The sequence below is a fragment of the Lynx canadensis genome, chromosome A1, assembly GCF_007474595.2.
Source record: "Lynx canadensis isolate LIC74 chromosome A1, mLynCan4.pri.v2, whole genome shotgun sequence".
NCBI lineage: Eukaryota > Metazoa > Chordata > Mammalia > Carnivora > Felidae > Lynx > Lynx canadensis.
This window is the reverse complement of record NC_044303.2, coordinates 234,230,744-234,257,511: the sequence shown is the minus strand read 5'-3', so window position 1 is coordinate 234,257,511 and position 26,768 is coordinate 234,230,744. Positions and strand designations below refer to the sequence as shown.

Below are 26,768 nucleotides of genomic sequence, written 5' to 3'. Positions count from 1 at the left end.
AGGATATATTCGTTCAACCAGAGGAAACAGCACCTACTACTCTGTGACCCACCAGAAGAAAACACAACATTGGAAGAAAGAGAACACCTTGTTCCTGACCACGTGTAGCCCATGACCATAATCACAGTAATAATAGAAAACCCACGTCTAAAACGAGCCTCAGCATGTCTTCCCACAGGACCCGTACCTTCTTAAACTACCTTTGTGTCCACCTTTTAGAGTGTTCCTACTGAAGGAATCATTAGGTAGTATAATCGTTGGCTTGGCTTTATTTTTGTCGAGGTGGCCTTCGGATTGTCTGTTTGTACTGTATCATTTCGTATTCAAATACATGCGGAGCGACCGCCTTCATGTTTTAACGTAGGTTTATTCTAAGGTGATGTTTCATGTTGGTGTAACTGCTTGTGTTGTAATTTTCCCAACATGTTTCAGAAGCGAAATAGGGAGAAATGTCCTGCTGTACTCAAAAGCCAAAAGGGAAGTGTTTAAATGGAAGCTGCTTTGCATATATTTTTTAACGAGACTCATTCCCATTCTGTTAGACGTTATTCATCACCTGCTCTCGTGCCTTCGTATGATGGTCTTCTGTCTTTGAATTTCCACTTGAGGATTCCACAGAGACTCCAGACTTGACGTACCATTCTGTCATTTTCTGCAGTGGGCAGGAAACGGTGATTTATATGCATATTTTCATGTATTCATTCATTTAGTCATTTATCAAGCATTTTGTTAAGGGCTGGGCAGTGTCAGCATGTGCTTGACATCCAGGACACAAGGCGCAGTGTCCCCTCGCAAAGCCCTAAGGGAGAGAAGTCACCGCAAACGTGCTCAGGGCGGAGGTGCAAGAGATTTGACTTAGTCTGGAAGGCGAGGTGACGAGAAGAAAGCATGATTGATAGTTCTGCACGGAGGAGACTTGCCAGAAGCTTCTCTCAGAGCCTCATTGTGGGAAAAGGGAGGCCTCATGGTCAAAGGTGCCCAGGCCATCCCCTCTAGGGGCAATTTCTCTAGAGGAGGTGGGCTTTCCTGTAAGACTAACTTTAATAAAGGGGCATTCATTCTATATGGTTATCTTGAGGATGGGACTGCCATGCCAGGTTCTCCCAAATTTGTTTTTTTTTTCTTTTTCTTTTTTTTTTTTTTAATGTTTATTTATTCTTGAGAGAGAGAGACAGAGACAGAGGGAGAGAGAGACAGAGCACAGGCAAGGGAGGGGCAGAGAGAGAGGGAGACACAGAATCCGAAGCAGGCTCCAGGCTCTGAGCTGTCAGCACAGAGCCTGACATGGGGTTTGAACTCCTAAACCGTGAGATCATGACCTGAGCCAAAGTCGGAAGCTTAACCCACTAGGCTGCTCAGGCGCCCCTTGTTTTTTTTTTTTGTTTGTTTGTTTCTTTTTGTTTTTTTGTTTTTTTTTTTTAAAGCAAAAACAGAAAGAAGTGATATGAAAAGTTCTAAGAGAGAAAGACCTTGGCCTTTGTGCTGAAGGAAACGAGCTGGAGGGTGCATGAAGAGCTTGTGCGCCAAGTTTAAATATGTGCGGTGGGCAGAGTTGATGTGCCAGCGTAGGACAGACAGACCAGAGCGTCTCAGACCGCAGGGCTGAGGCAGGCTGGGCCCCCCACACTGAGACACCACCTGTCCAGCAGCATTTATCTCAGCCTGGGTTCTGTAGACCATCTTTCCCCAATGGCACGGGCCTTAGTACACCGTTCAGGCCACCGAAGCCTTCAGTTTCAATACTGCCTGGAGAGGTGTTGTAGTGACAGAGCACCACGGGGGGACTGAAACAGCAGACATTTACTGCTCACAGTTCTGGAGGCTGGAGGTCCAAGATCAGGGTGCCGGCGTGGTCGCGTTCTGGTGAGAGTTAACCCCTCGGTTTGCAGAAGGTTACCTTCTGGCTGTGTTCACATGGCCTTTTCCTGAGGCTGTGCAGGGAAAGAGAGAGAACTCTCTGGTGTCTCTTTGTATAAGGACGTTAATTCTTTCCCATCAGGGCCCCACCCTTATTCAGGCCATGTTGATGGAACATTGATTACCTCCATAGAGGCCTCATGTCCAGATACAGCCGCACTTCAGGTTAGGCCTTCAACATACAAATTGGGGGGAAATAGAAACCTCCGGTCATCACCGTAGGAAAGGGGTCCTCTCTCTATTTTATAGTGGCCTCTTTGCCGTGAGAACCTACATGCTTACGTGCCAGAAGAATTCTGGGTAAGGATGTACGTGTACTTAGTCCCCTCATTCAAGTCAGGATCTTGTTCAGGATCTTTGCTGGAATCTTTGCTTGAGCTGGGCCAAGCACAAAAAAACAAACAAACAAACAAAAAACCTTGGTATAAATTAATTCAGAGTCACTTGGGGCACCTGGGTGGCTCAGTTGGTTGAGCAGCTGACTCTTGATTTTGGCTCAGGTCGTGATCTCACGGTTCGTGAGCTTGAGTCCCAATTTGGGCTCTGCGCTGACAGCATGGAGCCTGCTTGGGATTCTCTCTCTCTCCTTCTCTCTCTGTCTCTGTCTCTCAAAATAAATAAATAAACTTAAAAATTTTTTTCAAATAGAGACTCGCTCATTATATAGCCCAGGAGTGGGGTTGATTTTCTTCATCCCATAGGCCTCCTGGGTCAGGAACCATGTCAGGACCCCATAAGTAAAACCCACATTCCCCCTCCCTTCCCTCTTTCCCCTTTCCCTTCCTCTCTCTTCCTTTCTTTTCCCTTCTTTGCCTCTCTTGTAGTTCCAGTTCCCAAAAATCATATTTGACCTTATCAGCCCCCACTAACCTTTCCTATTCCAAACATGCAAATCACACAAATGTCTGAGTGTCCTGCTTGTCAGTGAAGGGAGCTGAGGCCATCTCAGAGACCCTCTGACGGCAAAGCCTGTGAGAAGAATACACTCTCCTTCCTTCCGAGGAAAAGGTCAGAAGAACCCAGCACTCGTGGCTGACGAAACTCGGTGTTAAGTGTTAGGGACACAGGGAAGTGAGGCCTGGCCTGGAGCACTTCCTGTCCACCCGCAGGACACAGGCAGGCAGCGGAAACCGGCCCTGGACACGAGGCCCTGTTCATTCGGGAGCTGCTTTTACTTCTCCTTGATATATTTCGCTCTTACTTTATTTCCAATCTGAGGTTACCCAGAGGCGCTTCGAAATTAGGTTTTTCTCTCTCAATAAAGGAAAAAAAAAGGTATTTTGAATACGTTTCCTCCATACATTATTCATGGTTTGATATTCATAACGAGCACACAGTTCTGAAAATGAACGTGCTTAAAATTTATCTTCGGTTTTATTTTCTGCTCTTTTTGCTGTTTAACCAAGCTTTTATTTCTCCAGCCATTCTCCTCGAACAGAACAATACCATACTTCTTGCAGCTGGTACGGTAATAAGAAATACCCAGAAAAGTCTGTTTCCCTGATAGCTAAAGCTTATGCCTTGAACCAAAAGGCATTTTTATGATTCTCACTTTCAGCGGCCATCATTTCTAGAACACATCACTGACCTCTGTGCCTCGCTGGGAAGTGCGCTGTCTGTAGCGTAGATCTGTGGGTGAGTCAGGCTCACCGCGGTGCACATGTGGTGCGAGGTTCTGGACGCAGGGCTGTCCCGGTAGGACCTGGACAAATGTGCTGGTCTCCTGGGTTAACCAGTCGTTAGCCCCGATGGGAAGCATCTGTGTACATTTAGAGACACCCCCCCCGCCCCCCGCCATCCAAAATCAGTAGGCGGCTGGACTTGCCGATTACAAGGTAAAGTGCAGTCGTTGACTTGGCCTTCTTTCCTGGATCCTCAAATCCCTAGCCCCCAAACATACCTCAGGGAGTCGAAATCCGTAGGCCACGATGGATTGCGAAAGAACCACAGTGAGAAATTCATGTGAATTGATAATTACTTGAACAGATACAACAGTTTTTGGAAACCTATGTAAAGCATAGTTTTATACCTAATATCCTCAAATATATATACTCTCTCTCCCTCTATATTGATATGTATGTATAGATGTAGATATGTGGTTATATGCATTGGTAGATATATGCACATATACGTTATATATACACACGTATATACGCACTTGTAGATATATGCACATATGCGTTATATATGCATTATGTATGCACACGTATAATATATACACACATATTTATAATGCCTGTATACATAACTCAGTTTATTTTTTTATTAGAAAGGTATTTATTTAAGAAAACTAGGGAAGTAGAAATGTAAATTCCTCCGTGTAATGACCCAAACCAGTTGGTGATGTATTTTGTTGGTATCGATTTCTAGATTTTTTTCTCGGCACATAGATTTCCATTTTTCCTTACATTCCTGTACTCGTGGATGTAAGAATGTGTATCTTTGTATTTCACTCAGCTTTGTTTTCATCGAGTGTGCGTTTATTTTATTCCCAAGTGTGTGACCGTACCAGGCATGATCACATGCCCGGCTTGCTTGGTGTCGCTCTTCCACTTGCAAGCGTGTAAAGCGTCCTAGAGAAAAGTTTTGTCCTGAAGCTCTTTGTCTATTTCAACCAGCTTCTTGAAACCTGTTTCTAAAAGTCAATCCATGCGTCAGAATGCACACTTTCATATGATTTTTAGTTATTTTTCAACATCTGAGGGATATATATGTATTATGCACGTGTTTGCATGGATATATATATTTGCATCTACGTACTATGCGAGTGGCCTGAACCGATCACTTAATGTATTAGTATTTTTACGTATTTTTCAACACCACATTCAAACAAAACTTTTTTACTTTATGGAAACGAAAGACATGACCGTGAAAGTATTTTCAGTAAGTGCGAAAGAAGCAAGATCTTCCCTCCCGGAACTCAGAGGACACCCTAAATGGTTTCGATGCTCTGATGTATTGTTTGCTATAAGCTAAGAAAAACGGTAGTTTTCTATGAACCAAATTTTTCAGGGGATCAAACTACCGTGTGATTTCAGTAAAATGTCAGGAAATAAATTTATCGATGTACTTGAATCTTTTTGATGGCCTATTTCCCTAGTTATTTAATTCGGGACCACGAGTTTCAGTTTGGTATGATGACTGTAATGGCCAATTTTCCCAGGAGGGTCACTCCTAAAGAGGGGTGTCATATTTGCACATCCCCTTCTTCCTAGACTCTATATCCAGACATCTGGCATCATGCAGTTTTTTTTAACTTCAGTTTTGGGTGATTTACAATAAAGAAAGAAGGATGCCCGTTACTGTTTAAAAAGTAGTTTTTCAGCTCATTGGTTGAAGGGTTGGGTTAATGATGTTTGTCCTTTTTATTTACAGGCAGTGGCTCAAGTCTGAAGACATTCAGAGAATCTCGCTCCTGTTCTACAATAAAATACTAGAAAAAGAAGTAAGCTACTTTTTTATTCCCCCAGTCTTTTTTATCTGAAATGTGAGTTTTTAAAAATCCCTTCATGAAACTGTGCTCCTGTTTTCTGCACGAAGCACTGACATCGCCTCGGACTATATCAGACCTTTTTACAGCCTTTTCTGTGTTGCTTCCATGCACAAGGTGTTGCACTGTGTGTCTTGTCACCGAGTTTCTGTCTGGCCGGGCACCCGACTCAGCCCTGCAGGTGGCAGTGGCATCTTCAACGGGTGTGAGATACCGGGCTAAGGAGGAGACAGGAGCTAATGACTGGCTTTCTCAATGGCACATTTTCTTTTCTTTTCTTTTTTCTTTTCTTTTCTTTTCTTTTCTTTTCTTTTCTTTTCTTTTCTTTTCTTTTTTAAATGTTTGTTTTTGGAGAGAGAGACAGAGAGCAAGCAGGGAAGGGGCAGAGAGAGAGGGAGAGAGAGAGAGGGAGAGAGAGAGAGAGAAAGAATCTGTAGCAGGCTCCAGGCTCCGAGCTGTCAGCACAGAACCCGACACGGGGCTCGAACTCAGAGACTGTGAGATCATGATCTGAGCCAAAGTCGGATGCTTAAGGAAATGAGCCACCCAGGTGCCCTTCAGTGGCACATTTTCTTAGAAAAGTTTTTAAAAGAAAATAAAACCGTTCCTGATAAATGCACAGCTTCTTTACACAAATCATTGAACAAAAATATGAGATTTACATTCAACATCTGTTTGGGAGAATTGGAAATGCCAAACTTTTAAGTGTTCATTGCATCTAAATACTTTTTGCCTTGTGACCCCTCCAGTAAGAGATGCGATAGGCTCAAATAAAAACGCCCCATGTATTTGGGCTTTACGTGTTAGGCTTAACATGCATTTGCTAAAATGTATTAAATAATTGCTACCCCCCCCAAAAAAAAAACCACCCCTCTTCTAGGTTGGTTTTATTGCATTTGGCTTTTGTTTTGTTTTGGTCTAGAAAAAGGAACAAGTTAGAGACAATTTTTATCATCCGGCTATATAATTACAGGCTTAGCTCAAACAAAAGCTACTGTATTAATGTCAGTGGTCGCCGCACTGGTATTAAAATTTTGTTGAGAATATTCAGGTCATTGCTTTATGGATATTGAACAGAATAGCCACAATCCATCAGGGTTGGATTTTCTAGTTGCACCTAAACTTTCTTTTGTGTTAGCAGTCAGTAAGATCAGTTGCCTGCTTCCAAGTCAACATACTGACTGCAGACAGCTTACCAAATTGACGTGTGACATAATTCATCATTACTATCGACCATTTTATCCTTGAATAACTTGAACAGATACTGATGGTTACTTATCGTTTAAATGTGAAATGATTCCTGCCTGATTCAAGTCCGTTTCCCTTATTAATACCACAAGGAAGTTCCAATTCATATCTTGACAGCCCAAAAGAAGGTGAAAGACAAGGGTGCAAGTGAGTGCAAAAATGTAATCACACTTACGCAATTATGTGAATATCGCTTCTTCACCAGCGTGTAAATTATCCTGTTAAGTCACAAGTAAAATATTCAAGTAAACTGAAGGCGATCGTCATCTTAAAACACAGTTCTTGCTGACATTCTCCCTGTGTGTCTATTTGTAGAAGCCAACGTTGAGGCCAATTGTAGATGCCATTGGGATGTAAGCTCCCTTCCTGTCCACCTCCCCCCAGCCTGCTCTTCTGGCCAGGAGGATGGGGTCAAAGGCAGTAAGACATAAAGCAAGAGAAACATCAGTAGACCACCCAGACACCCATCATCCCGCACTGAAACCCCACAGCTCAACCCAAGGCACGTGTACTCGAACTTCCCACGACTTGGGCACAGTCTATGCAGATACGGTGAATGCAACCTGCCGGTATTGCCAGGAGGTTTCAAGAGCGTGGGCACAAAAACTGCTCTTTCCTTTAATTTTGTGAGAATACCCTCTTTTGTGAGGCAGTAGAGCCTGGTGGTTGGGACCCTGGGTTTGAGTGTCTGTCCCAATTTTTGCCATGTGCTGTGTCTCCCCGAGGATGTTAACTAGTCAGAGGGCGCCTGGGTGGTTCAGTCGGTTAAGTGGCCGACTTCGGCTCAGATCATGATCTCACAGTTCGTGGGTTCGAGCCCCTCGTCGGGCTCTGTGCTGACAGCTCGGAGCCTGGAGCCTGCTTCCGAATCTGTGTCTCCCTCTCCCTCTGCCCCTCCCCAGCTCACACTCTGTCTCTTGTCTCTCTCAAAAATAAAATAAAAAATGTTAAAAAAAAAAAAAAAAAGAATGTTAACCAGTCATTCTGGTCTGAAGTTCTTCATCCAAAAATAGAGATAATAATAGTTCCTTCCTTAGGCGGTGGTAAGGATTAAACGAGTTGGTGCGTGTAACGTATTTAGAGTGCCGGTCACGCCGTCAGGGCTATATGTGACAGAGATCGCTACCACCATGATGAGAGCAGTGCTGGCTGGCTTTTCTCTGCATAACTCAAGCAGGGGGTCCCAGGCGGACAGCTACCCTGGTCAGTGTATGGTCCTGGATGTTACGGAAAGCCATGTGAACCCAATCATTGCAGGAGAAGAGTCCATCAGCCAGGTGCACACAAGCAAACGGAATGGTCATAGACCTAGAACAAAACCCACCGGCCTTCTCTGTCTTGCAGAGTTCCTCACTGGCCCTGAGTAGCACTGAGATAAATAATAAACAGAAAACACTAAAATAAATAAAATGAGCAAACTGCATGTCCGCAGTACGCTTCAAAAGTAAAATATGTGGATAGTCGCCTGCTTTCCCCCATAGCTGTGGACATGAGACCCACAAGGGGACCCGGGCACCTGCCCGCTCACAGTGATGCCACCAGTTCCCTCACTCGTCCCTGTGTCAGGTGCTGTCTTTCCTTGCTGGTCAGTTTTTCTCATAAAATTCCTGGTTTTGGGGGGAGAAACGCTTTCACAGCCCAGCTGGAGGGAGGAAGCACTCATTGCCAGCGATGAACGGCTGTGTCCCTGGCTTGTTTCTCGGCACATCATAACTTAGGAGTCTGATACGTGAAAACAGGTACAGGTAGGCTGCTGGCTGATTGTTTCAGCCCCTCCCAGAGAATGTCACTCATGGTTTCCTTCTTGTCCCCTCAGTACCGAGCCACCGCACTGCCAGCGTTCAAGTATTACGTGACCTGCGCGTGTCTCATATTGTTCTGCATTTTTATCGTGCAGATTCTGGTATTACCCAAGTAAGTACATGTGGTTCTCCACTGGGACTCTCACTGGGTGCACCTTTCTACCAGAGCTACTTATACCAAAGGATAAGAGAGGATGCAGATTTCCAAACAGAGGGAACATGGGGAGGGGGCAGTGAAGCTAAGTGGCTCCCATGTGTCATGCTTAGTTACAATAATACTGGATTTTCAAAATGGACGTATTGATTCAGTATTTATAGGGATTTAAAAAAATAAATTTAACCTTCTTACTTTGATTTCCGTATTAGTCTGGTGCCCAGTGTAAGAAACGTAGCCCAAGAAACTTTACCCAGAAAGAGATAAATGTCTAGATGTTGTTTCTAATAAATAAATACCATCGTTATGTATTAAAAGGACAACACCCACTCGGAGCACGCTTTACGTACCTGTCCGTTCTGATTCTACCTTTTTCTTCCTGAAGTCCACCCTCTGCCACCCTTTCAGCTTGTTATAGGGTCACTGTCCAGCTCACCCCTCCCAGGAGACACCTGGGGACAGAGGGGAGAAACTGAGCAAGCCAGATTTCGCACTTTGGGGTGGCCTTCTGGTCCCATCTGTTGGTGAAAATCCAGTCACCTGGGATTGCTACATTGCCTTTCTCTCGCACCTTCTTACTGAGTGCAACACAAGTCAACCAACTGTCTCTGAAGTGATGGGTTCGTTCTCATTCTATGGTCTAAGAGAAAAGAAGAAAACAAAACTCTTGTCTGTTTGTCAATAATTGGGGATGTAGATACTTTTAAGACAAATCTTCTACTGCTTATCGCAATTTTGTAAAAGCCAAAGCAACCGTTTTCAACCTAGTCTGATCTAGTTGCGTGTTTGCATTCAACTTCAGCAGCATTTGTGGGCAACTTGACTTGCCGAGACTGAACTGCATTTTGTCTCATGAGGGTGTTGCGGAAACTAGAGAGAAATGATCTGCCTTTCCCCTCTGTACCCCAGAGGACGTTCTTCCAGGCCCTAAGCCAATACGAAGGCATTTATGGAAGTAATAACAAGTCACAGTATAACTCACACATGCACGTTCCAAGCTGTCTGCCTCCTTTTAGAAGAGGTTCCTAGTGACTTTCCCTCCCTCCCCAACCCCCCCATAAATTAGCGTTGAAATACAAGGGTCAAATGAGCTCTTCTACTGGGCTTACAGAATCTTCCGTGAAAGTTCCCCATGTCAACACATCCATTTCCCATTCTGAAAAAGTAACAAATTAAGCTGCTTCTGAGTTCCAGGCCTGTGCCGCTTGGGAGAGAAAACGGAGCCTGCACACCCAAAGCTTACTGACTGATAGAGCCGAAGGGCATTAAAAAAGTATATAGGTGAAACAAATATTACCAAGGGAAGTGGGCTCTTATTTTTACTATTAAGTAGAAAAATTCTTTCATTTTTCTACATCTTCCTATTGGATGAGTACTTTTTATATTTTCTATATCATAATTAAGACAGGGTTTATCACTCTCTGGAAGGAATTAGGAGAAAGGAAAGTGAGTAGGACGTTTTTTCTTTTTTAACCATCCGTTTTCGTACTATGCAAAGTAATTCTTTTTCATAGTATACATTTGGGTTTTTTTCTTTATTTTTATTCAAGAATAACTAACATACGGTGTTCTATGAGTTTCAGGTGCACAACATAATGATTCAACAACTCTGTAATTACTCAGTGCCCATCACGCTAGGTGTACTCAATCCCCTTCCCCCATTTCACCCATCCCCCGCTTTCCCCTGGACAGCCGCCAGTTTGTCCTTTGTCTTTAAGTCTGTTTTTTTGTCTCTTTTTTTCTTTGTTAGTTTGTTTTGTCTTTTAAATTCTACATAGGAGTAAAATCATATGGTATTTGTTTTTCTGTGACTGACTTATTTTACTTAGCCTCTAGCTCCATCCGTGTTGTGACAAACGGCAAGGTTTTTTTATGCATGAATAACACTCCATTGTATATGTACCACATCTTTCTCCCTTCATCTACCGACGGACACTTGGGCGGCTTCTGTATCTTGGCTATTGTAGACAATGCTGCAGTCAACACAGGGCTGTGTACATCTTTTCAAATTAATTTGGTTTGTTTTCTTTGAGAAAAAGCAACCCCAGAGCCCTGTTGGGAATGCAAACTGGTGCAGCCACTCTGGCGAACAGTATGCAGGTTCCTCAAACAATTAAAAATAGATCTACCCTATGACCCAGCAATCCACTACTGGGACACTTTAAAAGATGATGCCAAAGAAGCCAGAAACCTCCAGGGACCAAGGAAAATAATTTGTGGGATTGCACTTTTCAGAGAGCATCAGGGAGATGTCTTCTGTCTCTGCGTTTCTTTTCTTACCTCTCTTCTGTTGTGCTGTATCTTTAAGAGGATCCACAGAAGTTCGTTGTCTCGGGCATCATCACCAATTATTAGTGGGTTTCTCTTGAGCAACAAGTTGGATTTTGAGCCGGAACATTTTGAAATCTGTGCTGGTTTGCACTTCCCTCTTTGTGTTGGCAGTTGGAGAGCTCAGGGTAGGTCTGCGAGCTCCACTGAGGGAGAGTGGAGACTGGAACTTTCTGTGCTTGTTTCGTATTACATTTATATTATATTATGTTTATGTTGTATTATAATGCCCTCTTATTTTCATGCTAGTGTCCTCATGTTTCTTTTTTCTTTTTAAACGATTCTTCTTGTGAAGTATTTCAAAGATACAGAAAAGTACAGAGCGTAAAACAATAAACATGCATGTGCACGCGATCCAGGCGGTACAAATTTGATCCTATATGTTTACTGTAGATAAGTTTCTGTGATCTTGAAGCTGTTATTGTTTGGGTATACTTCCTGTGAACAGCATCGATTTTTATTTTGGTTTTTATTTATTCGATCTGATATTTTTTCGGTATTAATGTGATTTGATTCCACTTGTGTTTGATTTTATTGCTGGTGTATGTGGACTCACTTCTGCCATCTTACATTTCAATTACCTTGCCTTTCTTGGTATACTTCCCCACTTCCTAACTTCTAAAGGATTGATTCAGTTTTCTTTGTTCTGTCTTTTCCTTTACCAGTTAATATCTCTCTCTCTCTTCCTTGTGCACATGTGTCCTCTCTCTCTTATCTCTCTCTCTATATATATATATACACACACACATCCATACACACACACATAGTTATATACAGCATACATATCTAAAATGTATGTACTTACATAACCACATATATATATAACTGTATGTATATAACATACAGTTTTCATTCAATATATTCTGAAGTTAATCCTTGTATCTTGTACATAATTATTTCTTAGAGATTTTGTTCCAGATAATTATAGTCAGTATTGATTTAGATTTGCTCTTGTTCTTTACCAGCTTATTTCTTCATCAAATTTTTTTTTAGTTTATTTACTTATTTTGAGAGAGAGAGAAAGAGCAAAAGCAGGGAGGGGCAAAGAAAGAGGGAGAGAGAGAATCCCAAGCGGGCTCTGCACTATCAGAACAGAAAGTGAGGCAGAGCTGGATTTCACAAACTGTGAGATCATGACCTGAGCTGAAATCAAGAGTCAGACGCTTAAGCAACTGAGCCACCCAGGTGCCCCATCAATGCCTTTTTTTAATTAAAGCATAATTAACATACTGTCATATTAGCTTCAGGTGTACAATATAATCATTCAAAAATTATACACATTTGTCAGTGCTTATCTGGTGTACTCTTTTTTTTTTTTAATGCTTATTTGAGAGGGAGAGAGAGAGCACGAATGGGTTAGGGGCAGAAAGGGAGGGAGGCACAGAATCCAAAGCAGGCTCCGGGCTCTGAGCTGTCAGCACAGAGCCTGACACAGGGCTCAAACTCACAAACTGCAAGATCATAACCTGAGCTGAAGTCAAATGCTTAACCAACTGAGCCACCCAGGTGCCCCCTTTCCTGGTATACTCTTAAATCCCTTTATTTATTTCACCATCTTTTAAAAAGTTATTTCTTCAAGTTTCTCGTCTTGCTGATATATATCATTTATTACTTCTTTTATTAAGGTCTGTGGGTAGCATTAGCACCTACTTTTTTCTTTATATTAAAATATTTTTACCTACCTTTTTCACATTTGCTCTTCAATAGTAGTTTAACTGGGTATAAAATTCTAAGTTAACTCATTTTCCCTTACTATTATGATGATGATATCACATCAATTTCAGCAGCTGTTGTTGCTAATGAAATGTTTTCTGTCAATCCCATTATATTCCTTTTTAGATAATTTGTCTTTACTCCATGTGTGCTTCCCAGCCCCCTGCAAACTTCACTATATTATTTCCCAATGTATATTTGTTCTTATTTACCTGAGTGACTAGGTGTGATTTTTCAATCTCAAGATTCATATTTCTACTTAGTTCTTGGAAGTTCTAACATTATCACCTTATGTGTTCTTCTATCCTTGCTTTTTTCCTCCTGAAATCTTATTAATTGTATATTGTGTTATTCATTATGTTTACTGGGTCTTAGAATTTTTCCTCCAAGTTTACACTTCTTTATTTCATTGTGCTGCAGTCATTCTGGTGATTTCCTCATCCACATCGCGTGTATAATTTCAATGATTATTTTATATCTAAGAAGTCTATTTGTTCTTTTTAAAATCTGAATTTCTTTATAATTCTGTATTTTACCTAAGGATTCCTTTTTTTTTTCTTTTCCTTTATTAGTATCATAAATATACTGCATGAAAATAGCACTTCCTTCATTCTGTTATGGTGGTGTATAAATGCATGAATTCTGCTGTGTGATCTATCTTTTGACTCATAGTGACATGCCTCCTTAGATTGTATGTAATTTTAACTGTGAGCTCACCAGCATCCAGGGTTTGGGTCCATGGTGATCTCATACTCTGAGTTGCAAAGGCATTATTACGATATGTTTTTCAGTCTCCATAAGCTGTCTCTGGGGTTCACTAGTTCAAGTCAAAGCATTTTGTTAAAGTAAGTTCAAGGTCCAAGTCCCTCCACTACACAAGGGGTTAGTGCATTTGACTAACCCCTTAGCATGGATCTCATTTTAGGATGACTCTGTTTCGACTCATCACCCTAGTTAGTCAACTTCCCTGAAAATTATCAGCCTGGTGGGCATAGTTTTTGTTTCCTATTTCTTGGTAGGATAGCACTTCATGGCTTCTGACTTTATTCAAGAATTCAGTTCCAATTTCCCTTCAATAAAATGCCTGAGAGCATCCCTACTTTGTGTAGCATAGACATTAAATCTCACACTCCAAGGCACGTATAAGCCCCTGGTTCCTCCTGGGCTATTTTTCATCAATACCCCTACACACTCTGCTTTTAAATACTCTCTGTGTATTTAGTATTTTCTCTTCCTTGATAATGGGTTTATCTATCTAAAAATAATAATTTTGTTATACTTTATGAAGAATTTTCATTGGGATAATGATGCTTCTCACTTCTAATATGACCTCATTTATTTATTAATGCGCTGACCTCTTATTTTTTCTGTTTTATTTTGGGGAAACTACCTCATATTTTTTGAAAAAAGGACAAAAATGACTAATGAATGAAGGAATGAATGAGTGCATGAGTAATTAACAGTAGAGGAATTTGTGACCTTGAAGGGATCAGTAAGGGGGAAGATTTGGCCTAAAAGAGGGCCTTGCCTTATGTCATCCCTCTTTGGCACGTAATCTTGAATCTGGCTCTAGTCTCAGAATTTAAATAGTTGTAATTAAATTATTAATTGGCTTCTCTTTTTTAGGCTGAGTCTCTCATTTCTGTCTGCCGTATATAATAACTTTATCAGAAATGTAAGCTGCTTTCAAAGACCAAAAATGATCAAGCCTGAATTGTTTTTGCAATTTTTAGTAGTTTCATTAATCTTATCTTCCAAACTAAATACATTAAACCAGGCATAGGCAATTGTTACAATAAGAATGATTTTTTTTCCTAATAAAGGTTAGTTAAATATCAGTGTGTTTCATTAGCCCAAGTTAAATTATGAATAGTGGTATTTTACTTAAGCAAAATTAGTAGCAAAATTATAAACTTAAATATGTGAGATCTATTATTTGTATTGAGATTCTTTGATAATTATTCCATGACTCATTTCAGTAATCAGTGCTCATTAATTCTTTAATACTCATTTCAAAAGAGTCACTTTCATTTTGGTTTTATCTCCAAGAAGGAAAAGAAAAATTGGAGGAAGTTTAATGGTAGAATCATTCATGTCCATTGAAAGTAGATTTGATTTTCAGGCGCCTGGGTGGCTCAGTTGGTTGAGCATCCAACTCTTGATTTTGGCTCAGGTCCTGATCCCAAGATCATGAGATTGAGCCCTTTGTCACACTTCACACTGAGTGTGGTGCCTGCTTGGGATCCTCTCTCTCTCTCTCCCTCTCCCCCCCCCCGCCCCCGCTCACATTCTCTTTCAAAAAAAATATGAACTTTTTCTTTGGTGGGCTCAAATATTGGATACTATGACACCAAACTCCTCCCCATGAGTGGGTATGAATCTTAGAGGAATGAAAGGAAGGGGGAGAAAGGGGAGATGCACAGAGAAGGAAGAAGGAGGGAAGGAAGGAAGGAAGGAAAAATGGAAGGAAGGAAGGAAGGAAGGGAGGGAGGAAAGAAGAGGAAAGAGGGGAAGGGGAGGGAGATCATTCTCACGGTCCAAGATAAATGAACCCTACGGCTTTTACGGAGATGAACGATACCCAGCTGCGGATTCAGGTCATCTGAAAGTAAGAAAATACCCACAGTGAGTAGCTTGAATGTGAGTTAGCAGTTTAATTTCTTCCCCACTAATAAAAGGCCAGAGGCAGTATGGTGCTCTGTCCTTTGGGTTCTTTGGGGGGCCTGGATCCCTCCAGCACACATCCCTACTTTCATTAGACTTTGTTCCTCATCTTCATTCTCTAAGATGGCAACACACATTCTGAGCAACCTGATGGAGGAACAGACTCAGAAGCAGAGGGCAGAAAACACTCATTACTGTGCTCTCTTGAGGAAACTTCCCAGCAGCTACCTCATGACCCTTTGGTTTATAACCCAAGGCAGATCTTAATCACATGCTCAAACCTGGCTCCAAGGGAAGCTAGAATTTGTAGCCTTCAGTCTGTACAACAGAGGGCCTGCCTAAAAATTGTTACCATCGTGAAAAAAATGGAATTCATGAAAACCTCTGTTCTCTCCAGGAATGAAAACAGATTTGTGTTGCAGTTAGCTGAATGCCACTGGTATGGTAAGAAATGAGCGATAACAATAAAAGTGGAACCGAGCGTGTTTTCACTCAATAAAACAGGCCATGTACCTTTACTTCATACCTATTCTGAGCATTTGTTATAGAAATAGAAATTCACAACAGAAGCACACACGCAGACGAACATTTGTGGAATCATTCAGCAGGAGATTTTGAGCTGTCGCATACCAAGCACAGTGAGAGATGCTAGGAAAGCATCAGGAGCCCCAGAAATGCCTTTTCTCTCATATAACTTACATTTTATTAGGACATGTGACAATAATGTAATAAACAAATACACGTACAATAATTCAGTGGTGACATGCTTTTAAGAAAAATAAGACAGTAGAACACTACGGAGCAGTGGAAGGTGACATTTCCATTTCTTTTTATGTTTTTATTTTATTTTAGAGAGAGAGAGAGTGCCAGCAGGGGAGGGACAGAGAGAGAGAGACACACAGAATCTGAAGCAGGCTCCAGGCCCTGAGCTGTTGGCACAGAGCCTGACATGGGGCTCGAACTCACGAACCGTGAGATCATGGCCTGAGTTGAAGTTGGACACTTAACTGACTGAGCCACCCAGGCACCCTGGAAGGTGTTATTTCAGATGAGGGTGATCAGGGAAAGCATCACTGATTAAATAACATTAAAGCAGAGGCCTGAGTGAATTGAAATGGGAATTATGTGGATATCTGGCAGAATGTTCTAGATGATAGGAGCCACGGTGTGTTCAAGGAGGAGAGTGAGCTAGGTGAGCACTGTGGAGGATGGGGTCAGAGGAGCAGTGTGAAGACAGGTGTTGGCTCTCACAGGCTACTGGGAGAACATTAGGTATAATGCGCCAGGAAGCCCTGGAAGGTTCTCAGCCGAGGATGTGATCTGGCTACATTTAGAAGCATTGTTTTTGCTGCGCTGCAGGGGAGGGGGGCTGGAAGTAGGAAGCCCAGTTAAGATGATGGTTGGTACTGGAGTAGCAGTGCAGGTGGTAAAAAGTGGTCAAATTCTGGAGCATCTCACGAAGAGTGATGGAGACAAGTCTTGCCATTGGATGAGATGTGGAGAATAAGAGAAAGCGGAGTTCTGTGAGATTTTTATTTTGGTGTTGGTTTTGGTTTTTGGCCTGAGCAATTGGGAAAATGGGGTTGCCATTTACAGGGAGGAAGCATCCTGGGGAAGGAGCAGGTCAGGGACAGACGTGAATCAAGGGCTCAGTTCTGGGCATCAAAGACGTGTGTGCATCTTAGACAAGTGATGGAGCTTCACGGAGGGAGGGAATGTGCGAGTCCTGGAGGGTTCACGGAGGAGCTAGGGTTGAAGTCATAATTCGGAAAACCCAGCACATACGGAATATTTAAATCCCTTGGTTAGGATGGGCTCACGTAAGAAATGAGTGTAGAAAGAGAAGACGGACCTTCTGGGGAATAGTATGTCTTAAACTTCAAATCTTCACCCCTTCTTGTCGCTGTGATGTAGAAGCTTTTGCTCTGCCAAAAACAACGCCTCCTCCCGTTTCCCACATCATAGGACTTGAAGTGGCCAGAACATCTCAAAGTTGCTGCAAAGTCCTATCATCAGAGAAAGGCTACTGTGATCTGTAATGGTGATGAATATTTCAGTGTCTTTTCTCCTTTTCATTTTTTTTTTTTACCAAATTCCCTTTCATTTTGAAGTTTTGTCACCTATCACTTAGAGAGAGATAAAGGGATGTGTATTACTTCATGCTAACTTATAGTTAGAAGAAAAGCCTTCTTTCCTGAGTTCTTACTCTCCTCGCTGAACCCCACATAACAGGTGCAAACAGGGCACTGATGGGAGAATCCACATCGTTTTTGCGGGGAGGAGTGAGGGCAACAAGGGAGGAGGGACATGAAAGTCATCCCATTAAATGGAATTCGAGGTGAAGATACCATTATTTACCTATAGAAATAGTTTACAATTCATATAACTTTTAGATATTGGGGGACATATATATATTCCTGCTGGATTTTTCCTGTCTGCAAATGTGTTTCCTCATCCATGTCACGACCACCTGCGAGCAATATACCGACTAGAAAAAAACCAGAAAGGAAAAAGGACCTTGTCTCAAATCAGCCTTTTCCATATATGGTCACAATACACTTGATTAAAGTGCCAAAGTCAAGAATTATCACTAAAAAAGCATAGTTCTTTTTGCCTTGTGACAGGGAAGAGTCAAGTTTGCTTTTCAGGGAGCATATAAATCATGTATGCTTGTGCATTAAAGAGAAACAGCTAAGCGAAATTAGTCAGAGAAAGACAAATATCATCTGACTTCACTCATATGAGGACTTTAAGATACAAAACAGATGAACACAAGGGAAGGGAAGCAAAAATAATGTAAAAACAGGGAGGGAGACAAAACATAAGAGACTCTTAAATATGGAGGACAAACTGAGGGTTCCTGGAGGGGTTGTGGGAGGGGGGAGGGGCTGAATGGGTAACAGGCCTTAAGGAATCAACTCCTGAAATCATAGTTGCACTGTGTGCTAACTAACTTCGATGCAAATTAAAAAAATTAAATAATTTTTTAAAAAAGAAATCATCAAAGGGGTGCCTGGGTGGCGCAGTCGGTTAAGCGTCCGACTTCAGCCAGGTCGCGATCTCGCGGTGCGTGAGTTCGAGCCCCGCGTCGGGCTCTGGGCTGATGGCTCAGAGCCTGGAGCCTGTTTCCGATTCTGTGTCTCCCTCTCTCTCTGCCCCTCCCCCGTTCATGCTCTGTCTCTCTCTGTCCCAAAAATAAATAAACGTTGAAAAAAAAATTAAAAAAAAAAAGAAATCATCAAAAAAAGAATAAATCAGTCATTCAAAGTAAAAAAAAAAAAAAAAGAAACAGCTTTGCAACTAGAATGTTAAAGTTGATTATGTGACACAAACATCTTGGTATGTTTAATGAGTTTGAACATGGTTTTGAAAGAGTGGGCAGGATAAATGATTATAATTAAGAGCTTTTGGCCAGCCATTACTTTGTTTCATGGGATCTCTTGTTTCCTGGGATGACAGGTGCTTCCATCTGAACACAAATGCCAGTGTGCTATGAACTTGAACACTGGACAGCCACAGGTTTGAGCCACTCTGAGTCTGAATCTCGGGCTGTGACATCATGTTCTCTGTACCAGACCATATCATCTAAAAATTCAGATAACCTCTTCCTTTCCAATGTGATGCCTTTTATTTCATTTTCTTGCCTAACTTCCCTGACTGGAAGCCTCGGGGTAATTTCAATAGAAGTAGTCATAGCACAGATGTATTCCTGTTCATGATCTTAGGAGGAAAACATTCGGTAATTCACCATTAAGTATGATGTTATCTGTGGGTTTTTCACAGTTGCCTTAATCAAGATAAAGGAAATCCCCTTTTAATGTTAGTTTGTTGAGAGTTTTTATAATAAAAGGGTTTCAGATTTTGTCTAATGCTTTTCTATAGCTACTGAGACGATCGTGTGGGTTTCTTTTCCTTTATTAATGTAGTGTATTATATTGATTGATTTTCAGATATTACACCGACCTTGCATTACTCAGGTAAAGCCCACTTGGTCATGTTATAGAATCCTTTTTCATATGTGACTAGATTCAGTTTGCCAATATTTTGCCAATGTTCTTGTGTGTATACTTCTAAGAGATACCAGTCTGAGTTTTGTTTCCTTGTGGTATAGCTTTCTCTGATATTGGTACCAAGGTGATACTGACCTGATAGAATCAGAACATGTTCCATCCTTTTAACTTTCTGGAAGAGTTTGTGGAAAAAGTAGCAAAAACCTTCTATACGTGTTTTGTAGAAATCACCAGTGAAGCCATCTGGACGTGCACTTTTCTTTGCAAGTAAATTTTGGTTTGGGTTTTGTTCTAATTACTGATTCCATCTCTTTACTTCTATAGGCCTATTCAGAATTTCTGTTTTCTTCTTGAGTCATGGTTGGTAGTTCATGTCATAATGTACTCTTAAGAATGCTCATTCCTGCTTTAATGATCTGTCATTCATTTCACCAATGCAAAAACAGAGAATCGATAGTGTTAGCACGACTCTTTTCCTTTATCAGCAGCCCGCTGTCTGTGGGAATTCTGACATTTGAGAAAGACCAAAGTAGTGGTCATCAGATGCATCCAGAAAAAAAATGCCACCAGCTCTTCTTTGAGGTTCTTCACTGTACCAGGTAGGGGACTATAAAACGCGAGAGTCCATTTCAATACTCCTGTGGTTCCTTCAGGCTCACGTTACTATGTCTGTTTGAATGTCCAGACTCTCTATCACCTGTCTTCATAGTAAAATAATTACTCCTAAAACCAAAATTGAAATGCATCGAAAAAACAAGAGCCTCGCAAAGTCATGGTAGTGTAGGAATCTTTTATTTCAACTCTGATTCACAAGTAGCTTAACCCATAACAGTCACTGGCTCTGTTGAGATATGTGTTGACTAGAGGCCAGTACAGTCCATAATAACTTATCCATTCCTGAGGAAATTCAGATACGCCATAACCAATGGAAAAATGTAAATATTTCTCAATACTTCTAGTAAAAACTGAACAATGGGGATGTTTTTTCCCCCCAAAGGAAAAAGGAAGAAATTTGGAGAAGTAACTGATTCCAGTCCTTCCTGTGTTTCCATTTAACCACTAATGAGGTAGTACCCAGAAAAAAGGTTAGTTAATGGCTTTGAGTCCACTGAAGAACAGAAATTGCCTAAGGTGTTTCCACAAGGTAATTTAATAAAGTGAAGCCCTTACAGAATGAGAGAAGGGCTGAGAAACCAAACAGGAGAGAGTGTAACAGCGACGAGGAAGCTGCCATCGTTGGGTTTGGAAGGACACAGGAGGAGGTGGCTTGCCAGAAACGCAGGCTCCCGGACCTTCCTGAGGGGCTAGAACCACACCAGGCCTTCGTGGGACCAGGGTGGGATGGGCTGTCTGCCAGGGACCCAAGACCTCCTGGGAGGCAGGAGTTGCGGGCTGTTGAGAAAATGGTTGCTAAATAGAGAGTAAGAAAGGGAAACTCCCAGGCTTCTTGCTTCCCCCAGCAGCCTCCAGGCTCCGCCAGTACTTCCCATTGGCCAAACCTAGTTAGAAACAGTTGGCAGAGAATCTGGGGAATGGAATTTTGAGGAGATGGAACGGAAAGGCATTAGAAGACAGATAGGAAATTGCCAGTATACTTAGTGACAAATTGCCCCAATTTGATTGAAATACGTTAACGTCCAAAAGCAAGAGCTTTGGCCAACGGCAACCAGAATACATAGAAAGCAAACCACAGGTGATACACTAAGGTCAAACTGCTAAAGCCAAAGAAAAAAGGGGGGGGGGGGGCTACCTTCAATACAGCCAGAGGAAAAAGACATTGCAGCTAGAGATGGATGAGGGGGATGATGACCGACTCCTGATTAGAACCACTGGTATAAATATGGCCAATGCTGAATCCAGTATTCAGTGAAGCTATTCTTTTTTAAAAAATGAGATGAAATAAAGACATTTTGCAAGTGAAAGAAAGCTAAAGGAGTTCAGCAGCAAACCTACAGTGTAAGAAATGCTAACAGAAGTTCTTTGGGCTGACCTGAAATGATGCCGGGAGTAAACTTGAATCTGCAGGATGAGATGCACGGCATTCGACGTGCTTAAACATGTGAGAGAGTATCAAAGACTATATGCTGATATTCGGTGAATTTTTCTAAAAGACAACTAACTGGTTATTCAATACAGCGGGGAGAGAGAGGGAATCTCAAGCAGGCTCCATACTGTAACTGCGGAGCTCGATGTGGGGCTTGAACCCATGAACTATGAGATCACAGCCTGAGCTGAAGTCCAGTGCTTAAGCGACTGAGCCACCCAGATGCCCCCGATACATGTGATTTTAAGCTGCACATGGACCACGGCCAGAACACATACTAGGCCATAGAAGCATCTCGACAAATTTGTAAAGATTGAAACACATTTGAAAAGATAAAAAATCTTTCACTATGATGTCCAACCACACCAAAATCAGGTTAGAAATAAAAAGTGTATATCGAAAATATCCACCAGTCTGGGTGCCTCGGTGGCTCAGTTGATTAACTGCCAGACTTTAGCTCGGGTCATGATCTCACAGTTCGTGGGTTCAAGCCCCGTGTCGGGCTCTGTGTAGAGGCTCAGAGCCTGGAGCCTGCTTCGGATTCTGTGTCTCCCTCTCTCTCTGCCCCTCCCCTGCTCATGCTCTGTCTCTCTCTCTCTCTCTCTCAAAAATAAATAAACATTTAAAAAGTAAATAAATAAAAATAAAAACTAAAATATCCACAAATATTTCAGCATTAGATTTTATGCTTTTGAAGAACCTATGAGTCAAATGAAAAAATCATAAGAGAAATTAGAAAATGTTTTGAATATCAAAAAAAAAACATGCCAAGATATGGGGATGTAGTTTAAAGCAATAATTTAGAGAGGAATCTGTAGTTTTCAAATACTTACATTAGAAAAGAAGAAAGGGCTAAAATTTGTTGTCTTAAGTTTCTGACTTAGGAAGCCATAAAGAGATGAGCACATCAAGTAGAAGGGAAAAGATGTTCAAGAAGGAAGAAGAAATCCATAATAGAAAATAACCAATACAGAAATTCAACAAAAGTTGGTTCTTTGAAAAAGTTTAAAAATTCCTAAGCCACTAGCAAGACTGACCAAGAAAGAGAGATCATCACAGAACGCACAAATTAATGACATAAGTAATAAAAGGGGATTCACCACAGATCCTACAGACATTAACAGATATGGAATATTATATAATAGATATAATATTATTATATAATAGATACGGAATATTATAAATTACTCAAGGCCAGAAAGGTTCGCAACTTAATAAAATGGGAAAATTGCTTGAAAAGCTACCCTACCAAAACTGACACATAATTGGATAGAAAGTTTTAATAGGTGTATATCTATTAAATTTATTAATATTTTAAATCTTAGATCAGAAGAAGATTGATACTCTGTTGACTTCTTTGTGAATTCCACTGAACATTTCGAGAAACTAAGGTGGGACAAGCGGTCAAATCTTAACCAATTTTAATAACTGAGTGGATAAAAATGTCCTATTCATGGAAAGAGGCTCAAAGATTGAGGCTAAAACAAAAGGTCACCTGTGTACCAGGCACAGGAGATCTCACTAAAATTAAAAGACAAGACAGTTTGGAAATAAAGGATGGAAAACAGCTATTCTGAGAAACAGCTTAGAGGAAAAAGAAAGCTGCAGGAATAAAAATTTCTGATGATATGGAATCAAGTGGAAGGCATTCAGCCTGAGAAAAAGAAAAACTTTTACAATGGTATAGTCACCAAGAAGACTTAATAATCATAAATCTTCATGCACTCCAACACCTCTTCGAAATAAATAAAGAGATGCGATTAAAATGTTCAGACATATTGACAAACCCACAATCCTAGCCAGAAATATTAATACATTCTAAAATTGACAGACCAAATTGAGCCATTAAGTCAACCCACTGGGGATTTGACTAACTCATCCGGCTCTGACAATAGATGTATTTAGGGAACATGTTTTGTTTCCAGCATAAAGGAAATATGTGTCATTTTCAGAAATCCATAAGATATAATAGGAGTAGATTCATATTCATCACACCCTAGGAGAAAAATAAATTGTCAAAGTGGAAATAAAAGAGACCACTATCTCCGATCAAATCTAATGAAATTAGAAATAACAGGGACAGACTGAAAATAATCTCCTTGTGGAATTTGTAAATCACACTTTGGAATTATTCTTGTTTTAAAAGGAAATGGAAATTGAAAGTACAGACTTTTTAGAGAAGAAAGAAGATGAGTAACTATAAACCAAAAGCCATAGGATTTGGCTAAAGCAGTATTTATAGGAATATTTATGTACTTCAGTGCATTTATTATAAAATACAAAAAAATGGCAATAAGTGACAATCAAGAAAGAGACAATGTAAGTTTGCATGAAGAAGGAGGAAGCAATTTTTAAAACTTAAATCAGAAACTATGTAGAAAACTGTCAGAAAGCATAGACCTTAGTAATAAGCCAAAAGCTCATTCACTGAGATCAACAGACATGCAACACTTCAAAACTCTGATCTAGAGAGGGGAAAAAAATAACATTAAGGACAAGAAAAAATGCTTCAAATATGGAGACTTGTAAAATTAAAAGAATATTATGTAGACTATTTTACCTTTGAAAATTTAAGTGGAATGGGTAATTTTCCAGGAAAATTATCAAAATTGACTCAAGACATAGAACCAGGAAACAAGGCAGAAATGTGACATGTCTACTCCTAAAATCGAACCTGGGTCAGGAATACAACTGAATGGACATTACTCCTAACCACACCGCTTAATAGACGTGTAACTTTAGGCAAGCTCTTTAACCTCTCTGGGCCTCAATTTCTCCTTGGTAAAATGGGGTGATGATGGTAACTAGTACTCATGATCATTGTGAGGGTTAAGTGAACTCTACATATAAAGGCTTTAGAACAGCACTTGGTACAGAGTAAATAATCTGTCCTCATATCATCGCCGTCTTGTATCATCACCACCACCACCATCATCACCATCGTCACCGTCACTATCATCAGATGGTTTTATCGTCGATATTTACCAACCCTTCCATAAAAGATCATTTATTTGTTATCTGAAGTTTCAGACCCAAGAAAGATGTTATGTGTCTGAACTCAGCCTCGTGAAGCTGACGTTACCTTGACGGCAGAAAGAAACGAGGCAGCACAGAATCTAAGAAAACTCCTCAGAGCTCTCCTATAAAAATGGATGAGAAAGATAGCAAACAAATTCAGCAGATGAGTTACTGTGCTGTCCGTCAGTCACAAGACTGCTGAGAGGTGTTGGCTGTTGCACGTTCCCCTCCCTCCACGCCGCCCGGCTGAGCGGGAGGCTCTGAGATCGCGTGTTGGGGAGATGAGAGACCGGTGGCTTCCAACCGGGGACTGAGTGATGTCTGAAAGCAGGACGCTCTAGGTAGGGGAGGTTAGGATGTATGGTGCTTACCTCTGCTACCCTGTGAGCAGCTCAAAACAGGTGTGACACCTTACTTATCTTTGCATCGTCACAGCCTAGCATGGGACTGGGTGTATTTGCTGTGCTACCCCTTCTAGCGGAGACCTAACGTTCCTCGTGAAACATGCACCGACGTCACACCATCGGGCCAGGTATTCGAAAGCACTGCGGATCCTTCTAGAAGATAACTCAGTGCCCGGTGCCTCATCGTGTCAGGCGTAGGTTTTGGTTTGAGGTCTGACTTTTGTCACTCTTCCTTGATGTGTGATCGTCTCGCGATAGAGTAGGTGTTGGAGAACGTGAGCTGAGTGGGGCCTTCCCATGACGATGGCATCAGGGGATTTATATAGTTCACTGGTTACTTGCTCCCTTTCCTTCCCCACGGACTCACCGTCGCATGGTCGCTGGGATTTCAGCGTGTGGCTGGTTTGCGTCTGAGGCTTCCACGCAGCTAATCGACATTCAGCATCTTGCCGCTGCGTTCTCTGTGCCGGTCCTGTCTCCCCAGTGTCTCTAGCTAGCCTCATTGGCGGGAGGTTCCATTGCAGTCTGACACACACACCACCTGACCTCTCCTCCGATGTCTCATTTGAATCGCACGTTTAATTCTTCATTGCAGTTCAGCCCCTTTGGTACCCCTTAACGCTTCTGTCCTTGGAATAAATGAAGTTGTAAGAGGCTCTGAACTTTTGAGCCATTTAAAGGATGTCTCAGAGAGGTGTACGATTCGTATAAATGCTTTTATCTACCCGTAATGTGTCAGTAGCAGAATTGTGACTTAATTTTTCACGTGATCACGGGAAGCTTGCGTGTTCGTCTGCTTGTGCAAGAATGTGAAGGCCATGGCCCCTGACATCTTCGGGGAACCTCGGTAAACATATAGCTGCATCAGTATGGAAGGGAGTTGAATCTGGTTGGATTGTACTGGGGAAGATAAGCCTGTTTCCTCAGTGAGCAGGCGTAAGGATGGGTCTTGAGATCTTGCAGGGCATCCGATGAGACTTCTTTAGAAGCAGCAGCAGCCAGGACATCAGTGGCAGACAAGAGACGACACGCGGGCGTGAAAGTACCAGGTGCAAAGGAGAGTTGTAAAAAGATTGTTTTCCTTTCCTAAGGAACCGGTGCTTACTTTGATGAATCATCAAGTTGATCAGACATAATTGTGGACACGCTTTTCTTTCTTTTTAAAAAAAAAATTTAATGTTTATTTCTTTTGGGGGCGCCTGGGTGGCTCAGTCGGTTAAGTGTCTGACTTCGTTCAGGTCATGATCTTGCAGCTCGTGGGTTCAAGCCCCACGTCGGGCTCTGTGCTGACAGAGCAGAGCCTGGAGCCTGTTTCAGATTCTGTGTCTCCCTCTCTCTCTCTGCCCCTCCCCCACTCATGCTCTGTCTCTCTCTCTCTCTCTCTGTCTCAAAAATAAACACTAAAAAAAAAAAAAAATGTTTGTTTATTTTTGAGAGAGAGAGAGAGACAGAACACAAGCCAGGGAGGGGCAGAGAGAGAGGGAGACGCAGAACCCGAAGCAGGCTCCAGGCTCCGCGCTGTCAGCACAGAGTCCGACGCAGGGCTCGAACTCGTGAACCGCGAGATGATGACCTGAGCTGAAGTCTGGCCCTCAGCCGACTGGGCCACACAGGCGCCCCATAGACATGCTTTTCTATAGACACGTTTTTGGTTTGTTTTAGCTCCGTTTTCATTTTTCACAAAATGAGTGAGGAATGAAGGCCCCCTGAAATTAAGTCCTAATTACGCCACAAATATTACTGACGGCTTTCCAGAGTACCGGGAACTACTCCCACACTAACCTGTTCCTCTTTGTCTCCTGGTAGGACGTCCATTCTCGGGATCTCCTTTGGAGCCGCGTTTCTCTTGCTTGCCTGTATCCTTTTCGTCTGCTTTGCTGGACAGCTTTTGGTAGGTACTTCACATATGGACCTTATTTTGAAAACTGTGTTCATTGAAGGCAAACTGATTTCTGGCTTGAAACACCGGGCTTGTT

At 41.7% G+C, this 26,768-nt stretch overlaps 1 protein-coding gene across 1 annotated transcript in view; it reads left to right on the top strand.

The window, feature by feature from the left end:
* The window catches only part of ADCY2 (adenylate cyclase 2), a 404,823-nt gene that overhangs the window by 297,804 nt on the left and 80,251 nt on the right, over nucleotides 1–26,768 (top strand). The window contains 3 exon segments of the mRNA XM_030332755.1: nucleotides 5,293–5,362; nucleotides 8,472–8,569; nucleotides 26,599–26,683. Coding sequence (XP_030188615.1) covers nucleotides 5,293–5,362; nucleotides 8,472–8,569; nucleotides 26,599–26,683 — 253 coding nt within the window.